Source organism: Chiloscyllium plagiosum, chromosome 34 (genome assembly GCF_004010195.1).
Source record: "Chiloscyllium plagiosum isolate BGI_BamShark_2017 chromosome 34, ASM401019v2, whole genome shotgun sequence".
NCBI lineage: Eukaryota > Metazoa > Chordata > Chondrichthyes > Orectolobiformes > Hemiscylliidae > Chiloscyllium > Chiloscyllium plagiosum.
The window spans coordinates 18,936,978-18,961,680 of NC_057743.1; the positions used below are offsets into that span (position 1 = coordinate 18,936,978).

The 24,703-nt window shown below is 40.9% G+C and overlaps 1 protein-coding gene across 1 annotated transcript in view; it reads right to left on the minus strand.

Annotated features, from left to right (window-relative positions):
* Positions 1–10,516: 10,516 nt before the first annotated feature.
* The window catches only part of padi2 (peptidyl arginine deiminase, type II), a 37,834-nt gene continuing 23,647 nt past the window's right edge, over positions 10,517–24,703 (minus strand). The window contains exons 11-17 of the mRNA XM_043675696.1: positions 23,824–23,931; positions 20,350–20,495; positions 16,947–17,094; positions 13,764–13,857; positions 11,781–11,857; positions 11,556–11,687; positions 10,517–11,104 (exon numbers count right to left, since the gene is read on the minus strand). Of these exons, the coding sequence (XP_043531631.1) occupies positions 10,871–11,104; positions 11,556–11,687; positions 11,781–11,857; positions 13,764–13,857; positions 16,947–17,094; positions 20,350–20,495; positions 23,824–23,931 (939 nt within the window). The 3' untranslated portion in view covers positions 10,517–10,870. The remainder of the gene's footprint in view (positions 11,105–11,555; positions 11,688–11,780; positions 11,858–13,763; positions 13,858–16,946; positions 17,095–20,349; positions 20,496–23,823; positions 23,932–24,703) is intronic.

Genomic DNA, 24,703 nt, shown 5'->3' on the forward strand with positions numbered 1-24,703 from the left:
CTGGGGCCGTGGAGTCCAGAACTAGAGGGCATGGGTTTAGGCTGAGAGGGGAAAGATATAAAAGAGACCTAAGGGGCAACTTTTTCACGCAGAAGGGTGGTACTGTATGGAATAAGCTGCCAGAGGATGTGGTGGAGGCTGGTACAATTGCAACATATAAGAGGCATTTGGATGGGTCTATGAATAGGAAGGGTTTGGAGGCATATGGGCCAGTGCTGGCAGGTGGGACTAGATTGGGTTGGGATATCTGGTCGGCATGGACGGGTTGGACCGAAGGGTCTGTTTCCATGCTGTACATCTCTATGACTCTATGACTCTATGACATTAACCTCAAGATGGCTGTAGCGCAGAAGAAAACATTGTCCAGTGAAAAATGCCTTTGCGCAGAAGATCTGGCGAGAGCTACAGTGGTTTTGCCGACGTTCATCTCAATCAGTTCCACGAGAGAGGACTCTACTCTACAGGCCATTCTGAGGCCAAACATCAAAATTAGAATTAACTGCATCCAGGGAAATCAGCAACTCAGTGAAAAATGCCCTTTGATCTGCCCAAACCTGCTAGTCTTCAATTGCAAAGTGGTTTTCTCAACTGAGTTTTGGGATTATTTTCCTTGGAGAGGAGAATTGATAGAAGTTTTCAAAAGCATGAGCAGTCTGGACATAGTACATTTGGAAAAACTGTTCTCCCATTTAAAAAAGGATCAAGATTAAGAAGGGGCAGAATTAGATTTATAGAGTTATACACCATGGAAACAGACCCTACGGTCCAACTCATCCAAGTTGACCAGATTAATCTAGTCCTGTTTGCCAGCATTTGGCCCATATCTCAGTCCATGCACACACCACCCTCTGTGTGAAAAGGTTGTCCCTTAGATCCCTTTTAAATCTTTCCCACCTCACCTTAAACCAATGCCCTCTAGTTTTGGGAGTCACTATCCTGGGAAAAAGACCTTGGCCATTCACCCTTTCCTGCCTTTTATGATTTTATAAGCCTCTATAAGGTCACTGCACCACCACCCACTCAGTGCCCCCACCCCCACCCCCACCCCCACGCCCAACCAGCCCCCCCCCCCCCCGCATGGAAAATAGCCTCAGCCTATTCAGCTTCCCCATATATCTCAATCTCTCCAATTCCAGCAACATCCTTGTAAATCCTTTCAGCATTCTTTCAAGTTTAACATTTTTCCTACAGACCAGAATTGAAAATACTATTCCAAAAAGAAGAAAACTTTTTGAGCACTGAGAAAGAAATGTCTTTCACAACAAATGGCATGTGCATGAAACGCACAGGAGGTATGATAGAGGCGATTTCAATTGAGGCATTCAACAGGGCACTAGATGAATATTTAAGTGAACCAATGTGCAGTTATGGGTTATAGGGTAAAATGTATGAGAACGATATTGTGTTATTTTGGAAAACTGGTGCGGACACAACGGGCCAAATTTCTTTTTTCTGTGCCATAACTGTCCTGTGATTCTGTGTCTAGTACTTTGAAGTTCCAAACTACATGCTGAGGGATGCATTAAACTTTAGCGCAGGCACCAAAGGGACATAATGGGGAACAGTCACTGTTTAAGGTTTAGTAGTCATAATACGTCGAGGGGCCAGAGTCTTACAGAACTCTTTGGAATATATGCTTGATAGTAAACCTATCTTGTGAATATCAAACTATTGAAATTGCACTCAGGCACATCAGAGTAGAGCTAACTTTATGGGGGGGGGAAAAACGGAATTTTATTACACTTGTCATTTTTAATTTAATATGTTTTGTAACGTATTCAAAAGTAAATTATATTTTCGGGAAAAAAGTGACTTGATACAAAATTTGTGAAAGAATTTCAGTGTTCAAAGTTTCAGTGACACATTAATATCAAACTTACAATCTTAGCCAGTCCAAAGCCCAAGATATATTAAGCTTAACTAAAGCTTTAGTGTGCTTATTGCAATCACCTTCTTTTGCAGATTTCTGTTTATCAACGCTATTGTCCAGCAAAGCATACTAATTCAAGTAATCTTCCCTGAAGTATTCAGTAATAAGTGTGGGACCATTGAAAAATGAAACTGAGGAATTGGAAGTGGCAGATAGTTGAAACCAATATTTTGCATCAGTGAGTTTTGAGAAGATTTGTAGCTCACGTTGAGATTCTGAATGCAGGTTTGCTCTCTGAGCTGGAAGGTTCATTTCCAGACATTTCATCACCCTATAGGTAACATCTTCAGTGGGCCTCGGGTGAAGCACTGCTGATAATTCCTGCTTTCTATTTATATGTTGGGTTTCTTTGCGTTGGTGATGTCATTTCCTGTGGTGATGTCATTTCCTGTGGTGATGTCACTTCCTGTTCTTTTTCTCAGGGGGTGGTAGATGGGGTCTAACTCGATGTGTTTGTTGATAGAGTTCCGGTTGGAATGCCATGCTTGTAGGAATTCTCATGTGTGTCTTTGTTTGGCTTGTCCTAGGATGGATGTGTTTGTCCCAGTCGAAGTGGTGTCCTTCCTTATCTGTATGTAAGGATACTAGAGAGAGAGGATCATGTCGTTTTATGGCTAGTTGGTGTTCATGTATCCTGGTGGCTAGTTTTCTGCCTGGTTGTCCAATGTAGTGTTTGTTATAGTCCTTGCACAGTAGTTTGTGCAAAATTATCAACAAACACATTGAGTTAGACCCCATGTACCACCCCCTGAGAAAAGGAACAGGACATGACTTCACCACAAGAAATGACATCACCATAGGAAATGACATCACCAACCCAAAGAAACCCAAACATATAAATAGAAAGCAGGAATTATCAGCAGTGCTTCGCTTGAGGCCCACTGAAGATTTTACCTAGTAGGGTGACGAAACATTTGGAAATGAACCCTGCAGCTCAGCAAACAAATCTACATCCATATTCCATCAGTCTTTGTGGTAAAGGGCATTATAAATATCTCAAGGATAACAGATAACTAAGTACTAATGGGAAGAAAAACCTTGCAACATTTCTCTCACATGGGACAAAGTATTAGACAGGCTATTGGGACTAAAAGCAGACAAGTCACCAGGACCTACAACCAAGGATTTTAAAGGAAATGGCTACAGCGATAGTAGAGATATTGGTCAAAATAGTCCAGAACGTACTGGATTCTGAAAGGGTTCTAATGGTTGAAAACAGTTAATGTTCAAGAAGGCATGAAGACAAAGCAGGAAACTACTTAACCTAACATGCATCACTGGGAAAGTGCTAGAAGCTAATATAAATTAAGATAATAATAGATTGAAAGGGGAGAAAATTAAGTTGCAAGAAAAAAAACAGCAATTGTGAACAATTTAGAATTCAGCAAAGGAGGAAGAGAATAATTAAGAGGGGGAGAAAAGTAAATATGAGAATGAATTTGGCAAAGGACACAAAAGAGAATTATATGAGCACAGTTAGCAAAGACAAATGTAGGCCCTGCATATCTAAAACAGGAGAATTGGTAACAGAAAACAAGGAAATAATAGTGCAATTAATAGCTATTTTAGTTCTGTCTGAAAAATGATAAATTCCCAAGGTCTTATCATCTATATCCCAGGGTCCTAAAGGATGTGGCCATGGACTCAGTAAATACAGCAGTGGTCATCTTCCAAATTTCTATAGTTTGGATGGCAAATGTAACCCTACTATTTCAAAAAGGAGGGAGGAAAAAAGGAATTTCACAGACCGTTTAGCCTATATTACTTATTATCAGTCATAAGGAAAATGCCGGAGTCTGTTACAAAAGATGTGATAGCCAGACACTTCAAAATTACTAAAGGGAGTATACAAGTCAACATGTATTTATGACGGGGGAATCAAGTTTGGAAAACCTATTTCAATTTTTTTTTAAAAAGGATGTTACTCGTATAGATGAGGGAAAATCGGTGGATGTAGTGTATTTGGTTTCTCAGAAGACTTTTGAAAAAATTCCCCATAAGAGTTTATTGTATAAAAGCATATGAGGTTGTGGTAATATGCTGCCATGAATTGATAATTGGTTAAGGGCAAGAAACAGAGAGTAGGAATAAATGCATCTTTTTAAGAATGCAATGTAGAGTCTACTGGGATTATCACAGTGCATGACCCCATGTAACTTAAAATATATACCAACAATTTGGATGAGGGAATCAAATATAATATTTCCACTGTTGCTGAGAACACAAAACTAGGTGGAATAATGAGTGGTAATAAGGAAATATAAAGATGTCAAGGAAATTTATACATGTTGAGTGAGTAGCAAAATGTGTGGAAATGTAGTATAATGCGGATAAATGTGAAATTGTCCACTTCAGTTGGGAAAAACAGAATGGCAGAATATTTACAGATTGAGAAATGTTGATCACAAAGGGAGCTGGGTATTCTTGCACACCAGTCACTGAAAGCTTGCAGCTGCAGCAAGTAGTTAGGAAGATAAATGAAATAGAACATAGAACATTATAGCGCAGTACAGGCCTTTCTGCCCTCGATGTTGCGCCAACCTGTGAAAATAATCTAATGCCCATTTAAATGCCCTTAACATTGGCGAGTCTACTACTGTTGCAGGCAGGCCATTCCACGCCTCTACTACACTCTGAGTGAAGAGTCCACCCTGTATAATCCTCTGATTATCTTATATGTCTCAATCAAGTCACCTCTCAACCTTCTTCTCTCCAACAAAAACAGCATCAGTTCCCTCAGCCTTTCCTCGTAAGACCTTCCATCCATACCAGGCAACATCTACACCTCCAATTCTTTAATAACAGCTTTCTAGACCTGCCTTGCCACCTTCAACAATCTGTGCAAATTTATACTCAGGTCTCTCTGCTGATGCACCCCCTTTAAAATTGTATTCCATAATTTATATTGTCTTTCAATTTTCTTTGTACCAAAGTGCATCATTTCACACGTCTGCACTGAACTCATCTGTCACCTGTATGCCCATGACTCTAACATGTTAATGTCCTTTTGAAGTTCCACACTGTCCTCCGCAAACTTTACAATTCTTCCAAGTTTTGTGTCATCTGCAAGTTTTGAAATTGTCCCTTGAACCAAAATCCATCAGATCCAAAAGATGATTACCAAACATCAGGAAAAACACAGACCTCTGTGCAACTCCACTACAAACCTTCTTCCAGCTCAAAATACACCCATTGACCATTATTCTTTGTTTCTTATCCCTCAGCCAATTATGTATCAATGTTGCTACTGTCCCTTTTATACCATGATATATAACTTTCCTTGCAAATCTGTTGTGTGGCACAGTATCAAATGCTTTCAGGAAATTTATGTACATCACATCAACAGCATTACCTTCATTGAGCCTTTACTCTATCTCTTTAAAAACTCCAGCAAGTTAGTTAAACATGATTTTCTTTTTAGAAATGCATGCTGACTCTTCCTAATCAACCCACCTTTTTCCATGTGACATTCTCCTGAATATATGTGGGTAGAAGCTTCCTCGCCATCAAAGTTAAACTGACTGAACTATAACAGCTGAGATTATTCTTACCACCTTTTTTGAATTTAATTGTAATATTTGCAGTCATCTGGCACCTCCCCCTGAGTCCATGGAAGACAGAAAGGTTGTGGCCCGTACCCCTGTAATTTCTTCACTTTCTTCAAAATCTTTGCTGCATCTCATCCAGTCCTGGTGCCTTGTCAACATAAAGATCCAATAGTCTATCCAAAATTTCTTCCTTATTAATTTTGAACTCTTCTTGTATCATCAATAGGTGAGGTGCTAGAAGACTGGAGGTTGGCTAACGTGGTGCCACTGTTTAAGAAGAGTGGTAAGGACAAGCCAGGGAACTATAGACCAGTGAGCCTGACCTCGGTGGTGGGCATGTTGTTGGAGGGAATCCTGATGGACAGGGTGTACATATATTTGGAAAGGCAAGGACTGATTATGGATAGTCAACATGGCTTTGAGCATGGGAAATCATGTCTCACAAACTTGTTTGAGTTTTTTGAAGAAGTAACAAAGAGGATTGATGAGGGAAGAGTGATAGCTGTGATCTATATGGACTTCAGTAAGGCATTCGACAAGTTTCCCCATGGGAGACTGGTTAGCAAGGTTAGATCTCATGGAATACAGGGAGAACTAGCCATTTGGATACAGAACTGGCTCAAAGGTAGAAGACAGAGGGTGGTGATGGAAGGTTGTTCTTCAGACTGGAGGCCTGTGACCAGTGGAGTGCCACAAGGATCGGCGCTGGGCCCTCTACTTTTTGTCATTTACATAAATAATTTGGATGCGAGTATAAGAGGTATATTTAGTAAGTTTGCAGATGACACCAAAATTAGAGGTGATGTGGACAGCGAAGAAGGTTACCTCAGACTACAACAGGATCTTGACCAGATGGGCCAATGGGCTGAGAAGTGGCAGATGGAGTTTAATTCAGATAAATGTGAGGTGTTGCATTTTGGGAAAGCAAATCTTAGCAAGACTTATACACTAAATGGTAAGGTCCTAGGGAGTATTGCTGAACAAAGAGACTTTGGAGTGCAGGTTCACAGCTCCTTAAAAGTGACGTTGCAGATAGCTAGGATAGTGAAGAAGGCATTTGGTATGCTTTCCTTTATTGGTCAGAGTATGGAGTACAGTTGGGAGGTTATGTTGCAGCTGTACAGGACATTGGTTAGGCCACTGTTGGAATATTGTGTGCAATTCTGGTCTCCTTCCTATCGGAAAGATGTTGTGAAACTTGAAAGGGTTCAGAAAAGATTTACAAGCATATTGCCAGGGTTGGAGGATTTGAGCTATGGGGAGAGGCTGAACAGGTTGGATCTGTTTTCCCTGGAGTGTCGGAGGCTGAGGGGTGACCTTATAGAGGTTTATATGGGGCATGGATAGGATAAATAGACAAAGTCTTTTCCCTGGGGTCGGGGAGTCCAGAACTAGAGGGCATAGCTTTAGGGTGAGAGGGGAAAGATATAAAAAGGACCTAAGTGGCAACATTTTCACACAGAGGGTGGTACCTGTCTGGAATGAGTTGCCAGAGGAAGTGGTGGAGGCTGATACAATTGCAACATTTAAAAGGCATTTGGATGGGTATATGAATAGGAAGGGCTTGGAGGGATATGGGCTGGGTGCTGGCAGGTGGGACTAGATTGGGTTGGGATATCTGGTCGGCATGGATGGGTTGGACTGAAGGGTCTGTTTCCACGCTGTACATCTCTATGACTCTATAAGTGAGCAGCAGCCTGCTCTTTTGTAAAGACCGATGTACAGTATTAATTTAACACTACATCTGAGTTCATAAAAATCAATTTGTTCTTAGCCACATGGTGGGCTGGAAAAACTGTCCATCATTTTGCTTCTTTACGGGGAGCAAGAACCTCCCACACAAATATTTCTAAAAGCTAAATGGTGCTTCTGAAGGGAATCTGAGACATTCCTCCTCTTATAATGCAACTCTATTTGTGAAGAATTCCACAGTTTGGTATTATAGAACAAATTTACAATCTTTCAAACAAATGAAATCTTCACAAACACATTCTATACTTAGCAATCAGAGGAAGTCTTACCCCAGGTTTCTTTACTGGGAATTACTGGCAGCCCAGAGGTCAGAGAAGCCAGGAGCTACAAATAAGCAAGGAAAAGAAAAATCAAAACTTTCACTGGCATTTAAATGAACTTTTTAAGGGGATGTGATAACCGCAGCCAGTTACTGAAATCGGAATTCAATAAAAATCTGGAATAAAAAGCTAGCTCAATGAAGGTCATGTAACCACTGTTAGTTCATTAATGTCTTCTTAAGGAAGTGAACCTGCCTACTTTACCTGGTCTAGTCTACATATGATTCCAGATCCACAACAATCTGATTAATCCTTAACTGCCCTCTGGGCAATTAAAGATGGGCAATAATGTTGGCCTAACTAGCGACATCCACATCCCTTGAATGACTGAACATAAATCACCGTGAAAGGGCATTTCAAAGCTTAGTTACTAAATAGTATGCATATTTTGGAGGAATAGATTCTTTTAGTAGAGTCATTAATTCTTCAGATTGTCTGACTGCAAAATCATCAGCAACAATGTACGACTATCGAGTAGGAATTGTTAGCATATTCACACAAATTTCCACCATCTGCACTATAAGTTTCCACTGTAACAGAAGCCAAGTCAAACTTAACAGGAATGTTAGAGAGTAAAATTTCTGGAATATAGTAACTGATGGCTACATGCTAGTTTCAAATCTATATATCAATTTAACTTGCTAAAATCTAATTAATTTATTTTTTCACATGCTTTAGTTGAATTACCCTTAAAATATCAGATTCTTTGTTATGGATTTTTTTCACCATTTTCACATGCTTACCCTGTTATTTTCCTGATCAAACAGAGAAATTTGCCTTTGCAGTTCTATCAGTTGTTCTCTCTTGTACTTCAGTTCTTTCTCTGCAGTGATGCACAGATTATGCACTCTTTGTAAATCCTGCCGCATCTGTCTGGACTCCTCTGTTTGTTGCTGCAGTAACACTTCCTGTATGTTGTTCTTCATTGCAAGAGAGAGCTTAAGAACAGCTGTACAGAGCCCTGGTGAGACCATACCTGTAGAAGTGTGTGCAGTTTTGGTTTCCTTACCTCAGAAAACTGTAGAGAAGATCAGCAAACTGATGCCTGGGATGGCAGGTTTGTTCCACAAGGAGAAATTGAATTGATGAGGCCTGCAGAGTTTGGAAGAGTGAGACAGGATTGCTATTGAACCGTATAAAATTCCGACATAGCTGGATGAATTGGATGCAAGGATGATGTTTCCCCTGGTTGAGGCAATCCAGAACAAGGGGTCACTGTCTCAGGATTCAGGGTAGGACATTTCAGACTGAACTGAGGGGAAACCTCTTCATTTAGAAATTAATAAACCTGTGTAATTTCCGAACACAGAAGACTTTGGTGGTAAGTCACTAAATATGTTTAAGAAAAGATAGATTTCTAAAGACTAAAGATATCATGCAGAACAGAAGAATGATTTTGAGATAGAAGGAGCAGCCATGATCATGTTGAATGGACTGCTCCTATTTTCTATGTTTCTAAGTTCATTCTTAGCATTTGGTACTTGGAATGCACTTCAATAAAATTAGAAAAGTATCATGGAGAACTAAAACAAAATCATGACTGGCTATACCATTAGGTATTTTTAAAAAACAAAATCAACCCCCATGGACTAGCTGACTATTCAGAATAACAAATGTATTTCAGAAGGCAAAACACATCTATTCAATTAAGAAAACTGAGACAGACGAAAATGATTCCTAATTGAATTCCTTGCTTGTGCTTGATTAACTGTTTTTGACTAAGGCAGCAGTTGAATATATTTGGGTTTCAGCAACAACTTCCAATTATTTAATACCTTTAACGTAGTAAACTGTTCCAACTGTTCACACGAATCAAACAAAGTTGAACACCAAATTAGATAAGGAGCTGGTGGGCTAGTTTATGGGTCAAAGGAGTAAGGTGTTAAACATGTCTTAAAGACAAACATCACACAATGGTGGGTTATAGTCCAACAGATTTATTTGAAACTGCAAGCTTTTGGAACCCCCACTCATTCCTCAGGCAGCTAGTGAAAGAGAATACTTCTGACACAGAATTTATAAGTAAAAGATCAAAGAGTCACACAACTTATGCAAATGTATTGAACAAACCTAGGTGGGTATTAAGTCATAATCTGTAGACAGTCAGGTCAATGTGGCATTCTATAATTCCTACTTTGAAAATAAAACCAGTCTGACAGATACAAACAGACTTGAAACATGGTCTCACACCTAAAATACATTGTCTGAGCAGATGTGTCACCTTTATTCTGATAAAACCTGAAGTTATCTTGGGGCAATGACTTGAAAGAAATTCTGGGAATTACATATTAATTCACTGAAACCTGCACCCTCCATTCTAACTGACTAAAGACTTAATCCCCATCTAGATTTGTTCAATACATTCACATAAGTTGTATGACTCTTTGATCTTTTACTTATAAATTCTGTGTCCAAAGTATTTTCTCTCACTAGCTGCCTGAGGAATGAGCATTGGTTTTGAATGCTTGTACTTCCAAATAAGTCTGTTGGACTATAATCCAGTGCCGTGTGATTTTTGACTTTGTCCACCCCAGTCCAACACTGGCACATCCACGTCAAAGAGAGAGAGAGTGAAACAAAGTGGGAATTCCAGCACTTAGGGATCTGAAGGCACAGCCACCACTGGTCGAGTAGTTAAAAACTCAAGTCTTCAAGAGGCCAGAGCTGAAGGAGCACTGAGGTTTGAGGGGCTGGAGTGTGGGGGAATGTTGAGAATTAAGGAGAGGTGAGGCCATGGAAGGATTTGCAAACAAGAATGAAGATTTTTAAACCAAAGTTATGTCCACCTGGAAACTGTGTATAGGATGTGTGAGTTGAAGCCAAGATCAGGTTCAGCCATGATGTCAAAAATTTTTTTTAAAAAATACATTTTTCAAGTCAAATTTTTAGTTAATCATTCATGCTTTCAAGATGGTGAAAGTAGTTGTCAATATCTAAGGAACACAAAGGAACTAGCTTGCAATCTGTGTCATTACAACTTTTTATTGTCGTAGTTCCAGTGAAATACTGTTAAACAATACTAAATGTTAGATTAATGCAAGTTTCTGTTATTACTTCACCTGAATTAAAATTAATCTCGTTTGCAAACAACACGAGTTGCAAAAACCCATAACTAAAAACAGAAGGCTCTACTTACCCTAAAAATTCAACTAATTCTTAAGAGAAACCAACTGAGCATAGATTTTGACATTCAATTACAGCACCTGAAGTCCTTGAATAGCATAATTTGAATGCCAATATCCAGATAGCATTTTGTCATCACAAAACAAATTCAAAGGTAAAAGAAATGCGTTGTTATTTTTAATCATTGTAAATGCCAATTACATCTCCATATTCCACCACTTAAAAGAAAACGGTTTCCGGCATACATTTGAACCACAGTGAACGTCACCTTTCTTCAGGTGATAGGAAGCAAAGTCATCAATAAAGTTACAATCCAGGCCAAGGGGTTCCAGTGCTGAGCGCAACGCAGATTCCAGTGGACATTTTCCATTGATCAGAGGCCCAAATGGTTTTGGAATGCCCAGGTATTTCCCAAGGATAATCATGTTCACCTAGAAAATCACAAAGTGAGCAAATGTGTTCATTAGTTGCGTCCAACTATTGGAATGGTAAAAATAATGAATTGTGAGATAACGAAAAGGGTCAGAGGAAAAGAAAGTAACTAAGAAGACTAAGACAGAGTAAGTGAGGGGATAAAAGACTGAAAGACAAAGATGAGGATAAAGGTTAAGGAATTATGAAAAGAATAAATGATAAGTGGAAAATTAAATAAAATGGAGAAGCAGGAGGCAATAACGCAAAGATCTATTAGTGGAGATATAAAACATATCCTATTTTACATTTATGATTCATCTGACAAAGACTTAATTCCTGCTAAGGTGCTTAGCAGAGACCATGCATCTCCGGTGGGGATGCATTCTAATGGCTGCTCTTATGTGTCTCTCAGTTACCCTCAAGCAGATACTGGGAACATGCCATCCACCCTTGTCAGTTATAACTTACCATATCTGGAAAAAAAGCTATTGCTTGGTTGAATTTTTCGTGTAGCTTAAACATCCCAGGAATATCAATAATATCTTGCTCATCCAGTCCCAATTCCTTCTTTAAGGCATCTCGATTCCAATCAATACATTGCTAAGTGGAAGATGGAGAAAATTTGAAATAGTTATGCAATCATTTTTGCACAAGAACACATTAATAGTTCACTGTTATATCATATTGACTCACCTGCACATAAGCATTATAGTCCAATAGGTTTTGATTACCTAGGATTTCATTAATTTTGATTGGTTTTGTATCGAGATCTAGGTAAGAAATATAAAAACAATATTAAAATAAAACAAAGAACTGCAGGTACTAGAGATCTGAAACAAACAAGAAGCAAGATTTGCTGGAGTAACACAGCAGGTCTGGAAGAAAGTTAAGCTAATGTTTCAAGTTCCATGCATTAACTCTGTTTTCTTTTTACTGTTGCTGCGGAGTTTATCCAGTTATTTCTTGTGTATGTTAAAGCCAACATTGCTGTTTCTTATTCAGCTGGTTCTTTGAATATCTCTTTATTAAATTACATTGAGGTTTGTGCAACCAAATGTCCCACCCATTAATGATTTGTTGTCTGTTTCTTATTCCTGATACCAGTTTGTAGACATAGAGTCATACAGCACGGAAACAGACCTTTCAGTCCAACCAGGCTATGCTGAACATGATCCCAAACTAAACTAGGCCTAAATGCTTGGCCCATATCCCTCCAAACTTATCCTATTCATGTATCTAAATGTCTTTTATATGTTGTAATTGTACCTGTATCTACCACTTCCACAGGAAGTTCATTCCACACACAAATCATTCTCTGTGTAAAAAAAAGGCCTCTCATGTCGTTTTTAAATCTCTCTCTTCTCACCTTAAAAATGCTCCCTAGTCTTGAAATCCCCCATCCGAAGGAATCGACACCTAACATTAACTCTCTCTATACCTCTCATTCATTTATTAGCTTCTGTTAGGCTGCCTCTCAACCTCGTATGCTCCAGTGAAAAAAGTCCCAGCCTATCCAGCCTTTCTTTATAACCCAAACCTTCCATACCCGGCAACATCTGGGTAAACCTCTTCTGGACCCTCTCCAGCTTAATGATATCCTTTCTGTAACTGGGTGACCAGAACCGGACACAGTACTTCAGGAAGAGACCTCACCAATGTCCTGCATAACTCATCATGACTTCCCAACTCTGTTTCTGTTTATTAGTTATATTAATGAAGGAAAATCTTAGCACACATTGGTTCATGACGGATGTTTGGAAAAGAAAGAGTCATCAACAGGAAAGCTCCTGGTCTCCACTCTGCATGACCTATATTTGATTAACATGAAGAACTGTCGGAAGGATGTGAAAGTTGAAAGGGTTCAGAAATGATTTACAAGGATGTTGCCAGGGTTGGAGGGTTTGAGCTAGAGGGAGAGGCTGAATAAGCTGGGGCTGTTTTCCCTGGAACATTGGAAGCTGAGGGGTGACCTTATGGAGGTTTATGAAATCATGAGGGACATGGATAGGGTAAACAGACAAGGTATTTTCCCTGGGGTGGGGAGTCCAGAACTAGAGGGCATACATTTAGGGTAAGAAATGAAAAATTTAAAAGGGACCTAAGGGGCAACTTTTTCAAGCAGAAGGTGGTACGTGTATGGAATGAGTTGCCAGAGGAAATGGTGCTGGCTGGTACATTTAAGAGGAATCTGGATGGGTAAATGAAGAGGAAGGGTTTAGACAGATATGGGCCAAGTGCTGACAAATGGGACTAGATTAGTTTAGGATATCTGGTCAGCATGTATGAGTTGGGCCGAAAGGTCCATTTCTGTGCTGTACATCTCTGTAATTCTATAACTTATTCAAGCAATCAAAGCTGCAAAGTCTCCTGGATTTCTTATTTTTGGGGTCTCCCTTTGTCAATGTTAAATTAGTATGTATAAAAATGACTATCATTGCTTGTTATTTTTATAGTCATAGTGACATTATGCCACGGGAAGGAGCCATTCATCTGATCAAGTCCATGGATGTGGTGTATTAAATAGGAACATATTCGGGGGTGAGCTAGATACATTTTACCAAGTCCTATATCAGCAGCAAGCACCTTTTGCAGGATAGGCAGTTTAGGCTCAGGGCAAAAGAGGGATTGGGTTGTATATGTTTACTTTTGAATGATTACAGCTAGTTAGAAACTCACTTTCAAACATTTGAGTTTCACCATGTCCTTCTTTCTGGAGCTTCTTGAACAACTTACAGCAGTCATCAGGACTTACCAGGAGAAGGCGGAAACCCTGTAGAAACATAGGCAAAATGTGGATATTTCAAACACTGATGTGCTCTCAGCAGGGCATCCTGACTAACCTATCCCACTCTGTCTCTTTGTCTTTTTCTCCCTAAAACACACATGAAGTAGTGGAGGAGTGTGCTGTTATAGTGGTCAACTTCCCTCCCAACCAGGGGTTGGCCACCACAATTGCTCCCTAACGACTTTGTCTTGACCACAGCCCTTATACAATTGAGTACGGCATTCCTCTTCAAAATTTGCCATTGTCCAACTTGCTGGGACTGGCTTGATTGTTTCCAATTTTATGTTTCCAACAGGAGCCAGACCAAATTTACCAACGGTTTCTCTTCCAACCGCCTAGTTCATGGATTTCCCAATAAATCTGAACATGGTTTTGATGATCCAATGACCAAAATGATTTGCACGATGATGTCACATGCCTCCAGCAATTTGCATCTATCCTCGAGCACTGCCCCTGACCACTTGTGCTCCTTCCAAATGACCATTGGTACCCATGCCATGAGTCCACTTCCTCCCAAAACAATAGAAGGAAATGCATTTCTCCAGGGAATGTACAGTACAAAATCGAAGAGAATGCAGTGAATGAGAGAGAGAATGCAAATAAGCAGTCAAAGAAACCTGGGTTGAGAGAGGGAGATAAGCCATCCAGATACATTTTGATTGATTTTGATTGGCAATCCTATAGGTAGGACCTTGAGACTGCGCTTGGTTCTGATGCAGTTCCACTTTGCCTTAAATCAACTGTAAATTGGGAGGACAGAAGATAGAATCCAATGGAAATCCTTGCAGTCTACCTTACAATTGCTCTGTTGACCTCAGGTTGCTGTATCAAGTGGATCTGTTTATAATTGTTCACACATTGGCTGCGTAAGGAAAAGAATTGTAAACATTCTTTCTGCAAAAATCACAAGGCCCAGTGTGGGCTATCAGGGGAGGTGGGTGTCGGTTAAGTAAGATATGCCTGTACAAACAGTTACAAGCATCTGTTTCCCGGTTTTGCAAAAACAAAAGAAAAGACCACCAACAAGAGGTCATAAGGCTCAGTGTAAATAAAGAATAAAAGGAAATATTGCTTTGGCGAGTACGGAAACAGATGGCAGTGAGAAGGATATATAACAATAAGACCCCAGAGGGAGGTGGTCAAACAGCCTTGTGAGGCCAGAGATAAACATTTTGTCACGGACAAGGACGGATGAGTTCAGAGATAAACAGCCGGGTTTAGAGTAGTGTATCCTTCGGTACAACAATAGGGCTGTGCCGAGGATAAGTAAAAAGCCTCCGGGAAAACAAAAGAAAAAGGCAATGGAAATGGAGGCAGGGTCCCTGACAACATACTCCCAGAAAGTCCGTTGGGCAGGATGTTGTGGAATTGGAAAAATAATACTTGTACAAGGGAAAAAGATAGGAAAAAGATGAATAAATATTGTGGCTTTGTATGGACTAAGGAATCCATTCTTCGTCCCGCCATCTTCTGGCCAAAGTATGGGTCAGATAAAGACTGGGTTTGTAAATATTTGAATTTATATGTCAATGGAAAACAGCCTTACAGTCAAGAGGAATCAGATTATGCTTCGTGTTGGAAGGGCTAGTAGCTGAAGGGCTACTGAGGGTACACTTTGTAACTAAATCATGGTCAGACATCCAGAAAAATATTCAAAAGATAGAGGGGTGAAGCAAGGAGCACCCAGAGGTCTGACGACCCCTTCTCCCGCCTCCAACACACCCCATCCACCTGGACACCCCGTGCTGGCCTCCTACCTGCCCTCGACCTCTTCATAGCCAACTGCTGCCGCGATATTAACCGCCACCTGAACTCCCCCACCCCTCTCACCCACTCCAACCTCTCACCCTCGGAACGCGCAGCCCTCCACTCACTCCGTTGCAACCCCAACCTCACTACCAAACCAGCAGACAAGGGAGGCGCGGTAGTAGTTTAGCGCACTGACCTTTACACCGCTGAGGACAAACGCCAGCTCGCAGATACCTCCTCCTACTGCCCCCTTGACCATGACCCCACCCCCCCACCACCAAACCATCATCTCCCAGACCGTCCATAACCTCATCACCTCGGGGGATCTCCCATCCACCGCCTCCAACCTCATAGTCCCACAACCCCGCACCTCCCGCTTCTACCTCCTGCCCAAAATCCACAAACCTGACTGCCCCGGCCGACCCATTGTCTCCGCCTGCTCCTGCCCCACCGAACTCATCTCCGCATACCTTGACACCGTCCTGTCCCCCTTAGTCCAAGAACTCCCCACCTACGTTCGGGACACCACCCACGCCCTCCACCTGCCGTGGAGGTCGCGAATCTGGCCCCACCCCCTACCTTTTCCTCCGCTACATCGATGACTGTATCGGCGCCGCCTCGTGCTCCCACGAGGAGGTTGAACAGTTCATCCACTTCACCAACACCTTCCACCCCGACCTCAAATTCACCTGGACAGTCTCAGATTCCTCCCTCCCCTTCCTCGACCTTTCTATAAAAAAAATCTCCTGTTCCCTGGATGCTGCCTGACCTGCTGCGCTTTTCCAGCAACACATTTTCAGCTCTGATCTCTAGCATCTGCAGACCTCACTTTCTCCACAGAGGGAGGTGGTCAAACGGCCTTGTGAGGCCAGAGATAAACATTTTGTCACGGACAAGGACGGATGAGTTCAGAGATAAACAGCCGGGTTTAGAGTAGTGACAGATGTAAACAGGGGAGGAGCAATCGGAGGAGGGAAGAGAAACGAATTACATAAATATTGTGTACTCGTTAAACTCGGTGTGTGTGTGCCTGCCTTGTAGACAGTAGACACCACACCCCTCTTGCAAGAGCGTAATCAACGATACTACTGCTTCAGATCTTGTCTCGGACTGAAATTATTGAAGTGAGTGAGCTTCGTTTCTCACACCTGTCTGATGGTTAATTACCTTACGAACTCACTCAATTGTCCAGCATATCCTTTATAACTTGTGAAAATCTTGGGGAAATCACATAAGTGCTGTTTTCACATATCTTGAGGCAAGGTTGACTAAAACGATCCCCTGCAAATCCCTCACTGTTCACTTGGTAGAACTAAAATGGTTACCTTTCTGTCAGGGGCTGGAACAAAGGTCATGAACTCATCCACATGACCCACGAACAACCAGTCGGAGAAGAGTTCAACAGGAGGCTGCACCTTCTGAGCATACAGAAAGTCTCGAACAACCTTTGCCATGTTCCGCCCATCAGAAGTACTAGAAAAATCATTTTTAAAAATATAAATTCTACTTTTCTATATCAAGAACACCAGTTTTATGAATCTTTGATTGCTTCTATTTCGCATTTTGAGCCAAAAGATCTAGAAAAGAACACAACTCTGGCCAGAGAATGTCAAACTTGCTGGAACACTAATGATTGCTGTAATAGCTAATGGTCATCTGTGTTCTTTACGAGTTTCCTAGCAAATTCATAAACTTTGTCAGTCTTCTATTAGGACCTTTGATCTAACAGCAGACCCTCAGCAAATACCAGGGCAGATTTAAGGCACAAATTAAAAGTGCCTGAGAGATCAATAATGTGAAAGGTACAGCACACTATCACAGTGTCACAGGTGTTACCCCTACCTGGGCTAATCTCACTCTATAAAGCAATGTCAGCTTGCTTGCATAATTTATTGGTTTTGAGGGTTTATTTCATGATATTTTAGGAATATCAGGGTCACATTTTTGAGTGCCAGCAATAATAAAGGACTGTTACCTGCACATTATAATGCTGAACACTTTCTTTATGTGTCGATCAAGGGCAAGATGGGCAGGTGTAGGAAGGCAATGGACAAAGGCACAAGATTTGTGTGTCCTTTTCAAATCTGGGCACTTAGAATCATAGAGATGTACAGCACGGAAACAGATCCTTAGGTCCAACTCATCCAAGCCGACCAGATATCCTAAATTAATCTAGTCCCATATTCCTCTAAAGTCTTCCTATTCATATACCCATCCAGATGCCTCTTAAATATGTTGTAATTGTACCAGCCTCCACCACTTCCTCTGGTAGCTCATTCCATACACACATCATCCTCTGCACAAAAATGTTGCTCCTTAGGACCCTTTTAAATCTTATCCCTCTTACCTTAAACCTATACCCTCTAGTTTTGGACTCCATCCCCACCCCAAGGAAAAGACCTTGTCTATTTATCCTATCCATGCCCCTCATGATTTTATAAATCTCCATAAGGTCACCCCTCAACCTCCGACACTCCAGGGAAAATAGCCCTCAGCCTTTTCCTGTTCCTCAAACCCTTCAACCCTGGCAACAGCCTTGTAAATCTTTTCTGAACCCTTTCAAGTTTCACAACATCCTTCCTATAGCAGGGAGATCTGAACTGCACGCAGTATTCCAAAAGTGGCCTAACCATTGTCTGTACAGCCGCACCAACCTCCCAACTCCTATACTCAATGCACTGGCCAATAAAGGAAAGCATACCAAACCACTATCCTACCTACCTGCAATTCCACTTTCAAGGAACTATGAACCTGTACTCCAAGATCTCCTTGTTCAGCAACACTCCCCAGGACCTTACCACAAGTCCTGCCCTGATTTGCTTTTCCAAAATGCAGCACCTCATATTTATCTAAATTATACTCCATCTGTCACTTCTCGGCCAAATTGACCCATATGATCAAGATCCCCGTTGTACACTGAGGTAACCTTCTTTGCTGTCCACTACACTTCCAATTTTGATGTCATCTGCAAACTTACTAACTTTATCTCCTATATTCACATCCAAACCATTTATATATATGATGAAAAGCAGTGGATCCAGCACCAATCCTTTTGGCACACCAATAGTCACTAGCCTCCAGTCTGAAAAGCAACCCTCCATCACCACCCTCTGTCTTCTACCTTTGAGCCAATTCTGTTGGCATCCAAATGGTTAGTTCTCCCTGTATTCTGTGATCTAATCTTACTAACCAGTCTACCATGATAACATTGTTGAACACCTTACTGAAGTCCACATAGATCACATCCACCATTCTGCCCACATCAATCCTCTTGGTTACTTCTTCAAAAAACCCAATCAAGTTAGTGAGACATGATTTCCCACGCTCAAAGCCATGTTGACTATACTAATCAGTCCTTGCCTATCCAAATACATGTAAATCCTGTCCCTCAGGGTTCAGTCCAACAATCTGCCCACCACCAATGTCAGGCTCACCCATTTCTCATTTCCTGGCTTTTCCTTACCACCTTTCTTAAATAGTGGCACCACATTAGCCAACCTCCAGTCTTTCAGCACCTCACCTGTGGCTATTGGTGATACAAATATCTCAGTACAGGGTTCAGCAATAATTTCCCGAGGTTTCCACTTAATTTGTTATTGGATTTTTCAAGTCTTCCATAGAACTCAGTGGGGGCCAAGCAAACTGTACAGTTTAGATTAGCTTCCCTACACTGTGGAAACAGGCCCTTCAGCCCAACAAGTCCACACCGACCCTCCGAAAAGTAACCCACCCAGACCCATTTCCCTCTGACTAATGCACCTAACACTATGGGCAATTTTGCATGACCAATTCACCTAACCTGCATGTCTTTGGGCTGTAGGAGGAAACCGGTGCACTCGGAGGAAACCCACGCTGACACTGGGAGAATGTGCAATCTCCACACAGACAGTCACCCAAGGCTGGAATTGAACGTGGGTCCTTGGCGCTGTGAGGCAGCAGTGCTAACCATTGAGCCACCGTGCCATCTGTTTTTATGGGGTTGTTTCCTCATTTCTTGTGAAGTTCAGTTCTACTGTCTACATCTTAATTCAAATAACAGGCAAGGAGAAGAAAGGTGAAAATCCTCACTTCTGCACAGTTTAAACTTGGTATTTGAGTAGTGACTGGAAGATGTGTGGAGATATACAGTCCTCTGTGAAGTCACCTGGTTGGGTATAGGCTACATAAGTGTCTCGAACCACCAAAACATTGAACTTTTAAAGAACAATTAAGTTAATAGCCAGTCCCCTGTGTATTTCCAGAAAGTTCTGTTTTTATTCTGAGTGCTCAGGCAGTGAATTAATAACCTTTAGGGTGAAAGATCCCTATGTGTCAGTGTTGACCCAACTGCTGCCCATCACCTTGCGAAAGGCACTTCCTCAAAAGAAAATGCAGTTTGTATCATAGGAAAGGTGGTATCAATTTGAAAAATGTACATATTAAGAATTGGGATTCTATATATGATTTAAAGGCTAATTGAACTTCAGGCTTGTCCAATTAAAAGTAAAATCAAATGTATATAACACTTGATGTAAAATGCTTGATTTTAGAAAAGGACAGAATGAACAGAAATGGCTAACTCTTGAGCAAATCATTGAGTCAATAGTGTTTCACTAACTACACTTACAGAGGGAGCAGGGTTACTTGGTCAAGATATTGGAGAACGATTGTCACCTGTGCAATATACACAAGGGGCAAGAACTCTTCACCTTGGTTTCCCTTCCCCAAAAATCAATGAAATAACTTTACGTAGGAAAAGCACTTCCGATGATAATCCTTCCCATTGGATATTCTTTTCCATTCACTGTTACTGGAGGGCTGACCTCGAGATTCCCAAAGGAGTCCAGGCTGTTGACAAAATTAGATTGTCTGGTTACATGTCCAAAATCCGGGCCCTAGACAAATACATAACCATAGACAAGATGGAATTCAAATTTGCAGTAAAAATAAGCTCACTATTGATAGAGTTTTATATCAGAATGAATTTGATGGTTAAAGACTGATAGGTGCTAAGAATGTTGCTTGCTGAACTATATGGCCATTGGCCTCAGTGCAGTCTATCACTTAATCTGTCTGCACAAATGGTAAAGTTAAGAAACAGGTCATCAAATTTCAATGAACACAAAGATTCATCATTACTGGAGATACTGGAAACAATATTTTCCAATCTTTTTACACTTATTGACAGCAAACTCAAATTACATATGACACGGAATACATACACAACAAAGCACTACTATTTCTTAGTTAGCATTTGCAAAACATAGTCAACATGGGTTCATTGCAGGGTGGATCTCTTCCCACTCTTCCATTAAACACTTTGGATGATTGTCCAGTGAAGCACTCTGGGCATTTGAAAATAAGATGGGAAGGCTCTGAACTATCCAGCAATTAATATAAATCTCCTTAAACCTGCTTCAGAAAATCCAGGAGCCCAACACTAGGGGTGTTAAATAAAATGCATAATTTCCAATTTCTTCAGATGTTTCCATTTATTAGTTTGAAAAATTACAGATCATGAGAAACATGTTAATCAGTTATTTCAGAATCTGCTCACTTGGGTAATCATGTTGCAAGAATAGATGTGTCAGGCACAAAAATGTAGAAGCACAGGGGCCGGAGCTCATGTGGTGAAACTTCAATAGTCTAGGGATGAACAATCTAGCCATTTTATTATTTTTAGATAGCTTGTAGACTTTTATTATATCAAAGTAATATAAAAAACAACTTAAATCAATCCTAATCTTATCCTATTAAAGGAGGAGTCATTGGATTTCAGGCCTGCCATCAGATATCACATCCAGGCACTCTAAAGGTATCTGCCAGGTTTTGGCTTCAATGGGGGCCTATTAATTGCCAAGAACCACCAAATACTGTTATCAATGGGTGTACAAATGATAATAATTAGACACCAGCCACTACCTGGCAGGTAGCTGATGCCAGACAGATTCCAGCTCCAGCAAGATCACTCAATGATGGCAACTCTTTGGAGAGCTGCCTCAGTATTATATTTCCTAATTTTGCTCCCACTCACACCTCCAAACCAGTCTCTGCAGGATGCTACTTATTATGAGTGTCTGGGTGGCCATTGAACAACAACACAAAGATATTTAGTGCTGCAAACCATATTTGGAGTCTGATTTTTATGGCAGTGGTTGGAAAGTCAAGTTGACCCAGTAAATATGTTCCCTTTAAAAAGGGTTGCTAGCCACCATATCTTCATTCTGAAATACAGGGCTGAAATGGTTGCAACGCAAGCAGGTACAAGGTGGCAATGGACAGATGGTAAGACTGGCATGATAAAATCCTGACTCCATTTATTGGGACACTAGCTCAATTTAAATGATACATTTCAGGCCTTCAAACTTCTATCCCTCACTTCCATCATGCACTATCCCCATGCACTTTTCCTGTTCTCTCTTACACCCCATTGCCCCTCAAAATGCTAATACAGTACTCTCTGCCATGTGAGATAAGTGGTGCTGATACTTCTGACACACAGTCAAGCATTGACACTTAACTCAGCAATAACAAAACCTGAAAACTGTAAAAAATGAAGTCATTTGAAACTGAAAACCATAATTCTATTTTCTTTATGTAAGCTACTTCAGATATTCCGGTAAATCAAAACCACCCAATAAAGTGGCAAGTGCATTTTTAATTTTGAAAAGGTCTCTGGCCATTTAACACATCTCAAACTAGATATCCCAATCACTGCAGCAAAAACACACCCAGTTTATAATATAACATAACTATTGAAGCTGAAAGAACATTTATTTGTGCATTTAAAATAATGTCATTAAATAATTCCAGGAGTGAGTGGCTGGTGTTTTTTCAGTTCCTCATGTGTGATTGAGATGCCCCCATAGTTCACTTTCTCTGGAAGAAATACCTAATCAGCGAAGGGCCTGAATCCACTAAAATTGCAGGGTGGCAAGTGTGTTGTGTATGGGTTACCAGACCCTTATTCCATGTCCATAAAAATGGTCAGAAACAGCAATGGAGCTGGAACCTTGAAATTGGGCTCTGCCATTTTTTAAGGATCCCTAAATCATAGTCATAGAGACGTATAGCATGGAAACAGATCCTTCGGTACAACTCATCCATGCTGACCAGATATCCTAACCTAATTTACTCCCATTTGCCAGGATTAAGCCTTTCCTATTGAGAAATCCATCCAGATGCCTTTTAAATGCTGTAATTGTACCAGCCTCCACCACTTCCTCTGGCAGCTCATCCCATACATGCACCACCCTGTGTGTGAAAAAGTTGCCCCTTTGGTCACTTTTATGTCTTTCTCCTCTCATTCTAAACCTATGTCCTCTACTGATGGACTCCCACACCCCAGGAAAAAGACCATGCCCCTCATGATTTTATAAACCTCTATAAGGTCACCCCTCAGCCTCCGACACTTCAGGGAAAACAGCCCCAGCCTATTCAGCCTTTCCCTATAGCTCAAATCCTCCAACCTTGGCAACATCCTTGTAAATCATTTCTGAACCCTTTCAAGTTTCACAACATCCGTCCAAAAGACAGGAGATCAAATTGCATGCAATATTCCAAAAGTGGCCTAACCAATGTCCTGTACAGACACAACATGACTTCCCAGCTCCTACACACAATGCTCTGACCAATAAAGGAAAGCATACCAAATGCCTTGTTCACTATCCTATCTAAGTGCTACTCTACTTTCAAGGAACTATGAACCTGCATTCCAAGGTCTCTTTGTTCAGCAACACTCCCCAGGACTTTACATTAAGTGTATAAATCCTCCCCTGATTTCCAAAATGCAGCACCTCACATTTATCTAAATTAAACTCCGTCTGCCACTCCGCAGCCCTTTGGCCCATCTGATCACGATCCTGTTGTAATCTGAGGTAACCTTCTTTGCTGTCCAGTACACCTCCAATTTTGGTGTCATCTGCAAACTTACTAATTTGTGACCTCAACAAAGATCCTAGCTTTGGAATCTGATTCAAACTGTCTTACAACAGGAATACGTTCAGACTTGACAATCCTGTCAACTTAGTATTCAAACAGTTAAGTTTGTTATAACCTTTTGCTGTATAGAGGTTTTTTTTATTGTACACTGTTGAAGGTCACAAATGAATACTTAGAATAAGGTAAGTTACAAAAGAAATACATGATCCCCAAAATACGTGAGTAAACTGAAGTGATTTTAAAAATTCTAAAATTATGCTCCAAAGAAACGTTGTGCCTTACCAGGAGTTTTTTGTACGGAAACATCATTAGACCAGAATTCCGAGGAGAATCCAACACAACAGGAAAGGATTTGTGAGGGGCTTGTATGTAACCAAATTCAATTTCATCCTGGAAGAGAAAGATCAGCATGACAATCCCTCAAAAAGGCAAGGTGCAAAAAGACAAAAGAAATATAAATTTAGGCAAATAAAAGATCAATAGCACTGGAAAAGCCTGGGAGAGAGGAGAAAAAACAAAACGCACAGGCAAGGAGACTACTTCTACAGATAGAACAGATACAAATTAAGAGTAGGAGGCGGTTATTTGGTCCTTGAGCCTATTCAGGCATTTACTGAGATCATGGTTGTTCTAATTAATCCACATTCCAAGCCTCACTTCAATAACCTTTCACTCTCTTGTTTCGAATTATCGAATCCCTGTAGTGTGGGAACAGGCCATTCGGCCCAACAAGTCCACACTGATCCCCCGAAGAGTAACCCACCCAGACCCATTCTCCTACCCTATTACTTTACATTTCCCATAACTAATGCATCTAACCTACACGTCCCTGAACACTATGGGCAATTTAGACAATAGGTGCAGGAGTAGGCCATTCAGCCCTTCAAGCCAGCACCACCATTCATTATGATCATAGCTGATCATCCACAATCAGTATCCTGTTCCTGTCTTATCCCCATAACCTTTAATTCAACTATCTTTAAGAGCTCTATTCATCTCTTTCTTGAAAGTATCCAGAGACTTGGCCTCCACTGCCTTCTGAGGCAGAGCATTCCATATATACACCACTCTCTGGGTGAAGGGGTTTCTCCTCAACTCTGTTCTAAATGGCCTACCCTTTATTTTTAAACTGTGTCCTCTGGTTCTGGACTCACTCATCAGC